Below are 15,876 nucleotides of genomic sequence, written 5' to 3'. Positions count from 1 at the left end.
GTGGATGTTTGCACAACGGAACTAACATTAGACGAAAAGAAAGACAAACTACGCAAATTAGGGTGTTGTTTCCACTGCGCTCGACAATTTCAAAAAGCTAAGGAATGCCGAAACTGGAAGAGATTAAGCTGTGCAAAATGCAGGGGGCGACATATCACCACGATGTGAGACCCAAAATGGAAGCAGAAGAATACGGAAACGCAGACAACTGTTTCCAGTTCGTCAACAGACTCGATAAAGTGCACAATTCTTCTGCAGACCGCCCAAGTTTGGGCTGTGGGCACTGGAAGCAGATGCTTTGTAAGAATGTTGATTGATGGTGGCAGTCAGCGCAGCTTCATCACAGAAGAACTGTCTAAGAAGCTGAAAGCCACTGTGTTAGCCGAAGAGCAGCTCACCATCTCGGGATTTGGAAACGTTTCAGCACCGCGGAAATATTATAGGAGAGTACGAGTCACGCTGCATAGCCAGTACGACTCAAACTCACTTGAAGTAGAGGCTATAGAAGTTCCCGAAATATGCAATGACTTGTCAGCATTAACAGCGACAAATGTACTTGCAAAGTTGAAAAGCAAAAACTTACGTTTGGCCGACGTCAACGCAGTTCAGGTCTCACCTGAGCCTGGAATAAGCGTCCTTATAGGTGCAGACTATTACTGGCAGCTTGTCAGCGGAAGAATTCATCGACTGGACGACTCCTTGACAGCCATCGAAACTATCATAGGATGGACACTTCATGGAGATACCAGAAGTCCACCTAAGTTCTACAAGCCGGAAACCGTAAGGAACTTCAACATATGCCTAACGGAAGCCAATGTTTCCCAGCAACTGAGGTCTTCCTGGGAAATAGAACATCTGGGACTGACTAACGAAGACAGACTTTCGAAAGATGACAAACACGTCCTGAAGAACTTCGTGGAAACAACTATTAGAAACAATGGTCGCGATCAAGTTGAACTGCCGTGGCGCAGCAATAGTTCCCAGCCTAAAAATAACCGGGATATCACGTTGAAGAGGCTGGAGTCCTTGCAGAGAACGCTACATCGAGAACCAGAGTTTCAGAAGGAATATGACACTGCCATTAGGAGCTACTATAACAAAGACTACGCTGAGAAGGTCACAATGGACAGTACGAGTGAACATATCACGTACTATATGCCACACCGAGCAATAGTGCGACGCGACAGAACTACGACTGAAGTACGGGTGGTATCCGACGCCTCTTCTCATGCTCCAGAGTCACCTTCACTCAACGACGTCTTGTGGACAGGGCCGAATTTGAACCCCAACATCCTCGACTTACTGCTGAAGTTTCGCAGCTTCAAGATTGGAATTTCCGCTGATATCGAAAAAGCGTTTCCTCAAATATCGCTGGCTGAACAAGACCGAGACGCGTTTCGTTACTTCTGGTTTGAAGAAGTATCTTCCAATATTGAAGAACTGCACATCACAAGGGTTCCTTTTGGTGCCTGCAGCAGTCCCTTTCTCCTTGCTGCAACTCTGCGACACCGCTTCCAACTAGTAGAAGACAAATACCCTTCTACTGCCAAACTATTGAAAGATTCTCACAGACTGGCGGCCACTACTAGTTTGTCGGCTACTGAAGGACAGTCATGGAATTCTTGGACCGAAACTATCTTCTTCAGGAGTCCAGAAAACAAAGAAGCCGATACAGAGACAGAGACAGCGAAAAGAGAAAGCGATGCCATGAAATTAAGAAAAGAGGATACGGAACTTTTCAGATTTTGTCTAGCGTGGTATGATTTGTATTTAGCTGTGTGTGAAATATGTAACCAAGTCACAAAACCACGGGCTCTACGAAATTGCTTGGAGCAGCGGCATGGGAGCGTTGACACCTTTGGTCGGGGTGACCACACTACTGACACGTCCGTGCTCCACCCGGCAGGTGGAGGGAAGTCGTCGGGGCACAGCTCCTTGTCATTGTCATCATCATCGTCGTCTTCAACGTCATCGTCTTCCGCTCCGCGACACTCGAGCGGGCCTGCCGGGCGCCCGTCGTCAACAGAAAAGGCTCCATCTGGGTCATCACTGTCAGGGAGGCACAGCAGTACTGTGGAAAGGCTAAAACGCAACGACCACACGCTGGCCCTCGTTGTCCGGGTGCAGCGAATGCCACTTCCACGACAGCCTGAAGCCATGGCCGCCCGCAACAGGTCGCCAGGCCATCAAAAGGAATCACCTTCGCCCCAGCAGCCTCCACCTTACACCTCTGGAGGGCTAGAACTGCTGTCTGGGCCGGGGCCAGGGCAGGCCAATCACATGCACCCGACGCATGCACCAGCAGCACGTCAGCAATGGTGGCTGCGATGGCTTCCACTGCGGCACCTACGCCCATTAGGAAGACACCTGCCAGCAAGGGTTCTACCACGAGCACAGAAAAGTGCTCATGGTGCCGACAACTTTGCCGACGGCAAATTTCGCTCATGCAAATTGCGCACTTCTAGTGGCAACATGTTGCGGAGACCAGCACAGATGCGGTACCACCTAGAATCTGCTGGACAAGCTCAGTCTTGAAAAGAAACAAGCATACGCAAGCTGTTGAATATTATGCTCCGAAAAAGAAGAGAAGAAGACGAAGTGAGAAACGAGCGTAGAGCCGAGTGCGCCTGCATTTTTTAGTTTTTTTTGCAAGCGTCGAATAAAGAAGACGTTCACTACTTCGGCTCCGCTTCCTGGTTTTCGACAATATATAAAGGCTTGTTCATTGTTGTTGGTCTGACCCTTGTCCCTCTCTGCTACACCAGATATCACGACAGACTGCGACACTGATCTAAAGGTAAGCTTGCCCAGGTACTGCAGATGATGTTGAAATCAAGGAAATCACTTAGAGCTTCTTGGGGATGAAGTTATGACTATCTTTATCAATGGGCAGCTGTAAATGGACAAAACTAGTCTTATTTCTTTCCGTACAGTTGTGAGTCTTCACCATTATTTTCCCCAGATGTACATGTACATTATTTTACTGAGCAAGTGTTTCACTATGGAAACAAACCTTTGCCAGTGCAACATCCCACATGTGTGCGTCAAGCAAGATGCGAACTGTTCTTTCTTCATCCTGAAAGAAAGAATAAGTTAAAAATAAAATAGAAATATGACACATTAGAAATTACAGCATATTCAAGATTGTTTTAAAAAAAATGACCCCATTTTATATGTTACGTAGTGCTCTATCACAAGATATCTACCTCCAGCACTAGAAAAACTGTGTTGGTCAGCTCTGAAGTTTTTGAATCTCTTTACAATAAACTGTGGTATGAGGTTTAAGTTCTACACCTGTGAATGCATATGTTTGGATCTATGAACAACAATGGCAGCAATGAAAAGATGACTAGTGCTATTTCTATTCACAGTTACAGGGACTGCAAAGATGAATGTCCCAATACATTTGCATTTATGAACAACAATGGAACCAAAAGATGGCCAGTGCTTGTTCTGTTCGTCCTTTTAGGAAATCTGAAGCGCGTTTTTAATTCTTGTTTTCATGTTATTGCATAAGCTCTCTCCTTTTGCTAAAAAAGCACAAGCAATCACATACCTTTAGGAAGGTTTCCGAAATTTCAGAGGCTTCCTTGTAACGTTTGGCGAGTACCAAAGCATCTGCAAATATATACAAGAGGTAGCGACAATGTTAAAGCAGTGTTGTCAAGTGGTAAATTGCCTGATGCGGTGCTACAAAGAAAGTAATTCCCTCTAAAGAAAGTCTGGAAGGTTTGTGTAGGTTTCAAGAGCTACATAACTTAGACCAGGAACACCGGCCAGTGTTGTTTAACTTCTTTCAGCTTATTGTTAGTTTTATGCCAGCATCATGCACTGCGGTGTGGTGTAGCAAAGGGCGAGGGCCTGGCACAAAGTTCACATGAGTCATGAGTGAGGCACTGAGCTTTAATGTAGAGGCCAAAAGCACAGAGCATCAGTGCAGAGTACGGCAAAGTTGTATTGGATTAGTTCTAAAGCAGTTGCATGCAACAATCTTCAACCTTTCATTAAGCAACATAAACAAATATATAACCAAAAGTTACTTCCATACTATAAGTCTTAAATACAATATAAATCATTGTGACCTTAATGACAATGAGCAAACCACTTTGGCACTCTGAAAGAGAGGGACTTTCCATGTGCTTAAAAAAAGGGATCAGCAGGATTTTACAAGAGTGAATCAACTCTTAGTAATTCTTTCAAGGAGTGGGCTAATCTGAGAATTGCTGAACACGAGTCATTATTCAAGAAAAATAACATGCTCAGACACAACACCCACTGGAATCAATTCAGATTAGAACACAAACAAGTATTTTCAAGCACTGCTGCCACATGGCAGTTCAGAACGCAAGATCAATAAATGTTAACACAACTAAATTTCCTTAGTCTTTTTCTTAAGGCATATGTAATATTATGGGACGTGTGTGTGTGGAAAAAGGACTGCTTAAGACAGCTTGTATATATACCCAAGTGACCACTTTACAGCGACATCTTTGACATTGAGTTGACAAGCACAATAAGAAAATTAAAAAGACCCAGCTGTCTAATAAAATACTATGCCATTTTAAGTATGGAGTATAATATTACTCTCGTAAATATGAGATTGTGTTACGCAAGTAAGTTAACAATGTAACTAAAACACAAAGAAAAAATAACTGTGAAAACTCTAAAAATTATTTTCTCTTTGTTCTTTCCCTCCCTCCTTCACTTCCTTCCTCTATATTGTGAGGGAGATTAACTCTCTCGTGTTTTCGGACGTTCGTCTTCCCTACACGAATCATGCATCTCCTGTCATTTAGGTTTGCTGCATGACACAAATGCATTGGTGGGAATTGTTATAATTACGGTCTACAATGAAAGATGATGCAAGTGTTCCAATATAAGTGCCACCTGACAGCGTGGATAACTCGAGCGTGAAAGGAACTTACTTCTCCCTCTTTGGCTTAGAGACATTGAAAACCCTGGGATGACCTCAGGATTGTCGGTGCCCTCCAAGAAAAATGTCCCTCAGAAGGTTTCCCGCTGGACTTTGGAGTGCAACTGGCACAAACGACTTATCCTTCTGTGTAGGGAGTTGAACTTCTATTCCTCAGAGTGTTTTATCAAGGAGCTCTTCATTGTACGTATTTTGGCTAGCCGGTACTGTTGTGTAAAATGACTAATAAATGCCTTTCTGTTGTTTGGCGCCACTGTATTGTCATTCCCTTTGTTGCCAAAAGCAAATTAGACCCCATAACCTATGCTAGATAGCCAGCTACCATCGTGCAATACATGGAAGCTGCTATCCCTTTAACACCATATACAGGGTGTTTCAACGAACACTTTCAAAAATTTTTAGAGGTCGCCTGTGACAGATAGCACAATTCTAGCTCATGATCTGATCTACTCGAAGAGGCGGAGATTCCTTGCACAAAAGATTGAAATGCATAATTGACTAAATAACAACATATCCCTAATTTAGTTTTTAACTAATTATCTTATGGCCAATATCGCAGTTTACAAATTATAGCTGTGGAGTTTGCAAGGCAGATCTATTTGGAACTAATTCTCAGGATGACGCCAGTTTCAAGATATTAATTCCCAAACTTTGAGGAGAAATGCATTGGTGTTCCAGTTACTCTTGTGCTTGAATGCATAAAATGATGTTCTGTCAAGAAAGTAACTTAAACATCAATGCATTTCTCTACAAAGTTCAGGAATTAATATCTTGAAACTGGTGTCATACTGAGAATTCATTCCAGGTGGATCTGCCTTGTGAACTCCATGGCTAGAATTAGTAAATTGCAATATGAGCCATAAGGTAATTAGTCATAACTTAATTAGTGACATTTTGTTAATTAATTGATTATGCATTTTCCCCCAAGTAATGTCCACCTCTACGAAAACTCTCTTAACTATGAATAGGTAAGAGAGTTCCTCACCAATCGCCAACAGTTCGTTTCCACCAATGAAGTCAACTCCACCGTATGTAATGTTGCCTCCGGTGTCCCATAGGGAGCAGTACTCAGCCCGCTACTTTTAAAAATTTACATAAATGACATCTCTTCAAACGTTCGTCTATTCGCGGATGATTGTGTCACTTACTGTTCCATCACTAATCCCACCAATAAACTAATGCTTCAGCGTGACCTAATAAACGTTGAAATTTGGTGTCGTACGTGGCTCATGGTCATTAATATTCAGAAAACTTCCGTAATTTCTTTTCATAGACGACAAGAGTATCAAGCTAATACGTACATGCTTAATGGCAAGGTCATTTCTTCAGTAGATTCCCTCAAATATTTAGGACTTAACATCAACCATGACCTCACGTGGTCATCACACGTCACAGACATTGCGAACAAAGCTAACCGCACCCTTGGCTATCTACGACATAATATCGCACTTTCTCCGCCCTCCGTTAAGTTATTAGGCTATCAATCTCTTGTAAGACCTAAGTTACAATATGCGTGCGTGATCTGGGACCCTCACAAACACAATCTTAGCAAGACACTCGAGTCGGTACAAAATCGTGCAGCCAGATTCATTTTTTCTGACTACTCATATCATACAAGTGTCACTCAGTTAAAATAAAAGGCTAATCTTCCCAAACTAGATAGGCGCAGCAAAACATTCAGACTCTGCCTTTATCATAAGCTTTATCATACCCTCCCTCCTGACAACACCCTTATCACACCAGCATACCATCTTTCAAGCCGTATCAGCCACTATAAAGCAGTTTATCTGTCCTGTGCTTGGACAACTGCTCATCTTCATTCCTTCTTTTCTCAAACAGTCATGGATTGGAATAATCTTCCAGTTAGTGTCATTATTCATGATGATCCTGCGTTTTAGGTCTGCCACTGAATCACATGCCTGATTGCGTCATCTGCTTGTATTATCTGTAGTATTCTTTTCAATGTGCTTCCGATCACGTTTCAATGTGTTTATCGAGATGTCTGCCTATTTTTGCTTGCCGTATTCCATACCTAGAAAAATGTTACTGCCGCTTTTTGTACACATTGCATTCAACACTTGTCGATTGTCATATTTGATAAGTTCTCGTGTGTTTCTTTTGCATTTTCCTGTTTCTTAACCTGTGGATTGCAAAATGTTTTAGTTTTTATGTTTTTCTTTGTTGCTGTTTCTCTTCTAACTCATTTCAGTGCTTACTGCAGTGGTATTGTGTTTCTGCTAATTTGTATGCTTGCCCACCCCTTATGTAAAACTAGCAGGGGTATTTGAGGTATTATAAATAATATACATTTAAATAAATAAATTTAAAAAATACATAGGCCAGCTCATGAACTAGAATTGTGCTACCTGCTACAGGGAACCTTTAAAAATTTTTGAAAGTGTTCGCTGAGACATCTGGTGTACAGGCTGTTGCTTACAAAACAGTGCACCAACTGCCGTATGCGCTCAGCCAAAATTGTGAACCAGAAGCAATGAATTCTGCTTAATCCAGAATTTCGTGACACTACCAGATGTTTATTTTCTATTTCTTTAATTGTGTCAAATAGGTTACCAGTGATGTTATGGCAATGGCAAACACTTTCTGTCCTTACTACAAACTGACATCAGAAAGACAATGAAACCAGAACACTAATACAAAAGTCATTACAGTGAGAAAAAAAAAGAAAAGCACAAAGGAAAGTAAGTAAGTGGTGAAAGTAAGAAGGTAAAAAAAATTTACTGTGAACAACTGTTAATCCTGCCTTCGGTGGCAAGTGCGTCTTTCTGCTCAGCGTAACTTGAAGTTAAAACCGCTGTCCACACCATGACTCACTGAAGGATTGTCACAACACTCACTCGTCGCTGCAACAACAGAGCACTGCAGCATCGGATTGCTGCCTGCAGTTTATTCACATGCGTGACATTACTGCATTTGCAGCATGGTGGCTGTTCACTGTCAGTAATGTGTACCTACTGAAAGTTGAGCAGACCCTACTAACTTTCTGTTCTTTTCACAAACAATACACACAGCCATCAGCACAGAAGCAGACCTCATGTGCTTATGACAGTGATATGAAAGCATGTGACAATAAACCTTAGTCGAAAGTCAGTGCCTTATCTTGTCATTTTTTCTCCATGAGTGTGTATCCTGGCACTGGTTAGTCACAATGAATTTATACATACTAGCTCAATTTCCATTACTTCTACAGAAATAGTGTCTTTAGATATGCAAAATTGGCAGAGCTTGTATGCAAAGCTACAGCCACTCTACCTCACCAATTGTCCTGTTTGCAAGGGCTTCCAGGCTGTCTTGGTCATACTTCATCTGGTAAGCTGTTGAAAGCAGCAAGTTCCAATTTAGGCACATCTCAAAGGCCCTCGCAGCCTTTTGCAGTTTATCACAGCGCCAGTAGACAAGTCCAGCCTCCTCGTAGTGTTTCTTCTCAAACAGGTAATCGCCATAGATAGCCCATACTTCCTGTGATAAAGAAATAAAATACAGTAGGCTCCCTTTAAGACGAATTTGAACGGACTATAAAAATTTGTTCGAACCTTTTTAGAAGTTCGTCTTATCAGAGGAATAAGTGGCAACATGACCAGGTGCATCCAAACATCTTACTTCAAAACGATAAATGAAGTAAGACTTAAAACGGGGGAAAAATGACATAAAAGCATAGATTTAGCTGAACTTAATAGAAAACTATTTTCAAGTGGTACTCATGCTTGGTTTCATCCAGTCCATGATGAATGTCTGACGCTTTTGTGCAAATCGGCGGCAGCTACAAACGATGTCATCTTACCTAACAACCTTAAAAATCCTTCTGTGCATTTTTGCTGCTGGATAAGTTCACTAGGGAGTTAAAGCAGGCATCTGCTGCCTCACAGGTCATTGGTGCAGACTCCGAGCTAGCACAAGTATGAAGGAGTGCGCTGAGCGCGCGGCAAAGCAACGCAACCTAGAGTAGTGGAAACTCTAGGTGACGTAGAGCAAAGTGGGGAAGGAGAAATGAGGTGAAGCATCGTGGAGGAGGAAGGTAGGCAGAGGTGTGCTGGGTTAACCTCCTCTGGCAGTTGCTACAGGTTTCATTTGCGATACGGACGTGCTGGGTTCGTCTCGTGATAACATCGTCCTTGTGTGCTGTAAGTTGTGTGGGCGAGTGAAAGCGGGCGATGGTGAGCTGACTATGGCGGCTTAATCTTGCATGTGCAAAAATGGAAAGGGGGAGGGGGAAGTGCACTGTCTTCCATTGAGTGCACGGCGCCAGGGAGGGAGGGGGATGTTGTACTTCGGCCATGCGCGATCGTGCAGGCTTTATCTTGAACGCGGTCTGCCTTGGGGGCACAGTCTAGGTGGGCCGATGGCTCATAGCTTTGCGTGCACCGTGTTCTTGCCACTCAGTTTATGTTGAAGCAATAGACAGTGCAAAGGTCACTTCGCTCGCTGCTGCTGCCACGATTCCTCCTGCCAGCATTTTGACAGCAAGAATCTGCGGTCATTGAGTGTGATGTATTCATGTTTGCCTGTGTATAGTGACACCATGCTTTTTATTTTAGTTAGTAAGCGAATGTTTATAAAGGGGTGTTCTACTCTGGCGGCTGCTACATATGGTGCGGCAGTGCGAGCCCCGTCTTAAATACAATTGTGATGTGGACAATCTAGGGACAGGGAGGGCTGATAGCTTCGTATGCGCTATAACACCCATACGCTCATGCGTCACCCGTGTTCATGAAGTGAGATTTCACTGTCTCTTTTTGTTTCCTCCTCTTGTTTTCGCTTCTGTCCACGGGCGATGTGCATCACAGGCCTTCAGTGGGTGCCTTGATATGGCACACCCCCGAGTGCATCATTTCTTTTGCACTGCATCTATGGAAAACCAAACAAACTTTCTCATGTTGTTCGTTATATACGAGAATTCAGCTTAACCAAGTTTGTCTTAATGAGAGTTCACTGTATAGGTACTATATTAAAGTGGTATATTAAAGGAAATGTAGTAGTGGAGTTGGAATTGAATAAAAAAACATATGAGCTAGCCTTTCAGTACAGTATTACAAGTGAAAAAAGCAAACCTTTGGCCTCTGCTTTACAACAGCATGAGCTGAAAGCTTATGCATTTAGGGTGTGCAAGTAGGTGTTTCATGCTGTTAAGGTGTGCAAATAAGGGTATGAGAATATAAGTTTTCATGATCAAATCAAATACAGATTGAATAATGCCAGAATTGAACCTTGAATACGTTCCAAATAGTTTTTTGAATAATGAACAGCCGTATACATGTACTATATACAATCATACACATGTGTTAATCGGAACAGGATGCCTATGAAATTCAAGAATGATCAACTTTGATGTGACATGGAGATGTGGGATAAGCGGCACATGCAGAGAATGTCTCTGATCTCAAGGCTACATGTCAAGGCTGCACAGAAATTCAACCTTTTGCAGATACCACACCCTGTACTACTTTGGCACTGATGTATGTGTGTGCACTTATCATGTATGCTTGCATTTCTTCAAGATTTACAATGATAACAAGAAGAGAAATATCAGGAACTGATGGTGACGTAAAAAATCTTATAAACCTCCGTAAATTCCATGACTATAAAACAAAAGGAATTGTAATTCTTTTTAATACCTTCCTTTCTTGTGAACCTTCTGGAAAGAGGCCAAGTGCTGTTGTGTACAGCCTCTGTGATTTGATGAGATTAAGACACTCACTGAAGTGCGGTTCACCTGTGTGCAAAGTAAGGAGCAGACCAATGAATGCACATCTAGTGACAAGGCAAATCAAGAAAGAAAAGGAAAAAAAAAAAAGAAAGACAGCTTCAGTAATGAAAGAAGTGTGAATAAATTTGGTGGTCTTCCAACACCACAGCACTGTTCTAATGTAGAAATTCACAGTGCTACAGTAATACAGCAAGATACTACTAAAACAACAACAAGGGAGAAAAAATAGTTTTGCTGCCTGTCTGTGTCACACTTTGTCACAGAATGAGCAGCTTGCAGGGTATTAAAGGCTGCACAGAATTATATGCACAGGCCATTGAGAAACTTAGCATTGCCTCTTTTTGGATTGAGAACTCTTTGCAAGCTAGCATTGTGGCATCTACCCTGGTGGCAGTTCTTGCACAGTCCCAACAACTTCTTTGAAAATCTTAATAACCACAGCTGTGCAACTCTTCACAATTACTGCATGCTTGAAAGGAGTGGTTTTGCTTGATGGTTCACTGCAGCTCCAGCAGCTATTTGAGGCACATTGTGCTACAGCCTCCATTTTTGTGATGCACAAGTATGCCCCTGCACCATTGTCCATGACAGCCAGCAAAGTTGGGGCGCATTGCGTCTTACAGACAACATTCACAGAGGTGACATTTGCCAACAACGTGGATATTTCCAGAGAACATATAAAAGCTTTTAACACTTCGGCAGTGTCTATACAATGTGGAAATAGCCTACAGGACATTGAAATGCATTGTGAGCACTACATATTGATGTGTTTTCCAGATCCCATCTGGTTTTGAGTATCCATGCCAGTTGCATCTATCTGTGTTCACATGTGCCATGCCACTTAGTGATTAAGCCAAACAGATAAGACAGTCTACATTTCAGTACTCAATTCAAAAGCGGTTGCAATAAATGCATAATGCAGCAAAGGATGCTTACAAAGTTTCAGTCACAAATCTTGCATTGTCTAGCAACATAACCCCTCTACATTCTGTTTCATACTTAGCAGTCAATGTGGTAGAAGCTAAGCAAATACATAGTCAGCCATAGAAGTCTCACTTCACACATTTCGCCGTGAAGTTGTTTTTCCTCTACAATGCTTTCTAAAGAATAACTCTAAAGAACAGAAGGTTATGTAAAGTGACATATTTGTATACATTAGTGTTTCTAGTACGCAACATATGGTATTATGTTTTAGTCTCAAGTGCATGTGATGTGCTCTGGTTGCTGGTCGCAGAAAGGTGCAACTCTGCTCGTTTGGTGGCAAACAGGTCCAGGTCTGCAATGCCTTCCACGTCATAATTATGTCATATTTTGCAAAGTACGAGTATAAGACCTAATTTTACATTTAATTATATGATGCATATTCATATCTTTCTTTCACACGTGACAGATTATTTTTTTGGTTGCAGATGAGAGCAGAGAGAGAAGCCTTTGTAGCATTTCCCGTTATATATAAAATGAGGCCTGCTTTGATATCACATGAACTGCCCAATAATAACACGCACTGGAACACACACCGATTGGCACTTACTTAAATTATACAATGTATGACCAAGTCTGAAGAAAGGAAAAGTGGGATAATAATGCCTAGGTTCATTGCTGTATGATGAATTAAATCAAAACAAATTGCGAGTTTAACATCCAAAAGCAACACACAGACTATACAATGGACACCATAGACACCACCAATTTCAACCAACTTATCTTCTTTCAACGTGCACCTAAATCTAAGTGTACAAGTGCCTTCACATTCTGTGCTAATCAGAATATGGCTGCAGCGGCCGGAGGTTAAACCTGTGACCTTATGTCCAGCAATAGAATACCAAAGCCACAGAACCGTAGAACAACAGGTCATTCCTGTACAGCAGGAGGTGCACAGTTGTGGAAGACAGACAATGAAAAGAAAGTGTAAGTAAATTTGAACTCAGGCTGCTTGCCACATAGACTGATGTTCTGGAGGGCCTTCTTGTAACGCTCCAAGTGCATGTCTATCGTGAAGCGGCGATAATTGGGCTCCAGTTTGTTTAGCTTGTTCAGAAATGGAACATACTCTTTAGGATCCTGCAACAATCAAAGGAGGAGGTTGAGTGAGGTTCACTATGCCTTGCCCTTGATTCCTTGTACTATTACTAGCACTGTGAAGATCAGTTTCAAATTAGCACATAGAACAATGCACACTACTAGCTTAATTGCATGTAAGGACATGCTGATACTCTGTGCTTTAGTATAATCAAAAGCTACTGACACAATAATGCACACACTTGTCTTTGAATTAACCAAGTGTGCAGGAATATAGTCACAATCTAGGCAAACACTGTTAAAGTAGTGGCAATTCTTTCCAACTGACAGGTTCATTCTGTGCATTATGTCATTCAACAGCCTGTAATGAAGAAAGCGTAGCTTCAACGTTCCAGTAAGTGTTGTGGATGGCACAACTCAATAATACATGAAGCAATGACTGCCAGGCACCCTTGCTACAACCAAAGGATAAAAACAACATTCAGACCTGAAAAGCTTACACGGAACAAGGCGTGGCTGAGTACACCGCATGCAACATTTAGTTAGTTCTACTTTCTACTTGACGCAATCACAAGAATTTCCAAACAGGACTGTTCTGGATACATCTTGCCATGGCTGCTCAGCCACTTGCAATGATTGACTGCAAGGACCATCACTCAGTACACAACATTGCTTTCTCATCTGTTTTAGACATGAGGGTGGCATCTTGCAAGGTTCACACAGGCAGAATGTAACTCTGCTTGCACTAAAATTTTTATGTTACTACTCATATGCACTCTTTTAAAAAACTATGTAATAGCAAGCCATACTACAAACAGCTAACACTGAATTGTTCACTTACTTCAAACATCAGTACTGTTTAGCAAAATCTTACACATTAGGCCCATAATCAGACCAAATGAGCCATGCTCCATTACACCACACAGTATGATCCAAAACATTTGTTTGAAGCCTTTCTAGACACACAATTTCAATTTACTACTATATTGCTATCAGATGCTTGGTTATGGATATAATGCACACATACTACTGTTTCAAATGCTGTGTAGTCAAGGTACTAATAGCATCGCCACAAATTCAAAAGTGAACAAATTTTAAATGATTAGAATGATTCCTTGCATTTCAGGCTTTGGCTGCATTTGTAACGGCTGCTCCAAGACATACATTTCAGACTACACCATGTTTAGAAACCGGCTGCAAAGTGGTTGCACATCCCACTTTTACACAATTACACGTAACAACTGTTCTCATCAGTTTCTTACTGTTTGTTGTAATTTATGTTGATGGTACATGGCTAAATAACTGGACATGCTAGCAAGCAAAGAAGACAACACCCTATCACTTATACCATGAATGTACTGCTTCTGTGCAAACACTGCCTGGTGCTTTGTGATGGCTCACTCTTACCTTTTGAGACTTTTCTGCAACCATGAGAACAATGTCGAAGTTGTATGTTCCAAGGGCAACATCAAACAGGTCTTTCCTATCCACAAGGTAGAAGAGGTACTTGAGTGCTTCGTCACATGTTGTGCCTGCCTTTTTCCCAGAATCTGCCAATGATAAAGTACAATTGCTCTGGTGTTTGCAGTCCATAACAGCATGACATGGCAAAGAGAGAAATAAAGAGTGACAAAGACCTAATGTTCCTGTCTGACAATTTGCAGTGCAATAACTTTAGGAGCCCCGGAAACTGTCAGAAACCGTTCTCAGTGAGGAACAATGCAATGAGTGTTGGTAGATGTAAGTTCACATTTTACCTTTAAGGCTGTAGATCTTGGACAATGCTTCATCAAGCTCTGGGTCTGTCTTTTTAGCATGGCACGTCAACACAGAGAGAAGGTACCTAAAAAAAGGCACAGACTGTATGGAAAGGGCAGTGAGGGAGCACAAGGCACCTCATCCTCCTGATGCTGCAGTGTTAAATGGCTGCTAAGGAAATATTAATATTGCAGCAATAAATCTGTTACTAGAATAGGTGTAATATTGAATTGTGCAGCCCCTGTCAAATATCTGTCGAGCTAGTCAAGCATGGATAAAAAAAAAAACATTTCATGATCATACACAAATTTTGAACTGGGTGGGGCACAACTTTAGTACAGTAGCAGGATAGGACTCTTAGGACAAGTGCAGGATTCCCACATGAGCCTGCCAGACGATGCAATGGAAACATGCACAAGCCACAATTTCAATAAAACCTTCACAGCAGTGAATTTGTGGTATCAGAAGAGTTGCAGTGGAGGACAAAAAAGTTTCCATACTTACTTGTCATAGTCGACGTGCTCAAGAACATTTCTTAGGCTGTCACAAATTTCATCTCTCTTGTTCTTTTTGAACACAAAGGGCACACGCTTTCGGGCTCGGTAGGCTGATGCATACATTGTGGTCGAGACATCTTTGTCCCTACAGGTGAGGGATATCCCAGAATAAGATTATTTACAATGTAAACTTTATACAGACTTGTAGAAGTACTTTATCAACCTATCCAGACTTACGTGAGCCCTGTTATGAACAGGTTGAGGTCTGTTGGCTCTTGTACTTGTTGAACAAACTCTGACAAGCTGCTCAAGAAGGTCTGAAAACAACAAACGGTAGAGCTCAGGGAGCACACTTTTTGCCAGACCCAAGTTCATTTATGACATAGCTAGTGCTGGAATGTCTTTTCATTTCTATGAGTGTAACCAACAAAAAATAATACTCATAATAACACACATATTTCGAAATAAAATAAAGTGGTAAAAATACGAGAAAAGATGGAAAATTTAAGTAAGCACTGCTGCCGCATGTGTGGCATAGTGGGTCTTCACTGAAAGTACTGCAATCTTTAATGGTTTCCTTTCAAAATTTTAGAGCAGCATGTACAAAACTTCCTACACACAAAATATGGATCTTTTATCATTAAAGAAAAAATAAAAGTCCATAAATGCACCTATCATTTTGTTCAATTGCTTTGGCAACTAAAGCTTCAGGTGTAATCGTAAAGCCTGAAGTCGTATGGTGCAAAATCAGGTGCAAACAACATGAAACACTAGACATTTCAGAGTGGCAGTGGGAAAGTTTAGCTTGCCAGCGTGAACATCAGCTGTCGTGATCTACGCCTCAGTCGCCAGTCACGGTCAGTCGCACGACTTCTCTCAATGGCCAGTGTATTGCGATCTAAGACAGCCAGCAATAAATGGCTCTTTTGACTGGATTGCTAGATTGT

General features: G+C 41.8%; 1 protein-coding gene across 2 annotated transcripts in view; it reads right to left on the bottom strand.

Moving 5' to 3' along the window:
• Positions 1-15,876, bottom strand: part of Elp1 (elongator complex protein 1) — a 49,232-nt gene that overhangs the window by 8,109 nt on the left and 25,247 nt on the right. For both annotated transcript variants that reach the window (XM_072286426.1, XM_050188835.3), the window contains exons 19-27: positions 15,167-15,246; positions 14,937-15,074; positions 14,432-14,517; positions 14,082-14,224; positions 12,593-12,716; positions 10,564-10,661; positions 8,209-8,410; positions 3,557-3,618; positions 3,014-3,076 (exon numbers count right to left, since the gene is read on the bottom strand). In XM_072286426.1, the coding sequence (XP_072142527.1) occupies positions 3,014-3,076; positions 3,557-3,618; positions 8,209-8,410; positions 10,564-10,661; positions 12,593-12,716; positions 14,082-14,224; positions 14,432-14,517; positions 14,937-15,074; positions 15,167-15,246 (996 nt within the window). The remainder of the gene's footprint in view (positions 1-3,013; positions 3,077-3,556; positions 3,619-8,208; positions 8,411-10,563; positions 10,662-12,592; positions 12,717-14,081; positions 14,225-14,431; positions 14,518-14,936; positions 15,075-15,166; positions 15,247-15,876) is intronic.

Source organism: Dermacentor andersoni, chromosome 2 (genome assembly GCF_023375885.2).
Source record: "Dermacentor andersoni chromosome 2, qqDerAnde1_hic_scaffold, whole genome shotgun sequence".
Classification (NCBI taxonomy): Eukaryota; Metazoa; Arthropoda; class Arachnida; order Ixodida; family Ixodidae; genus Dermacentor; species Dermacentor andersoni.
This window is presented reverse-complemented; position numbering and strand designations above follow the sequence as displayed.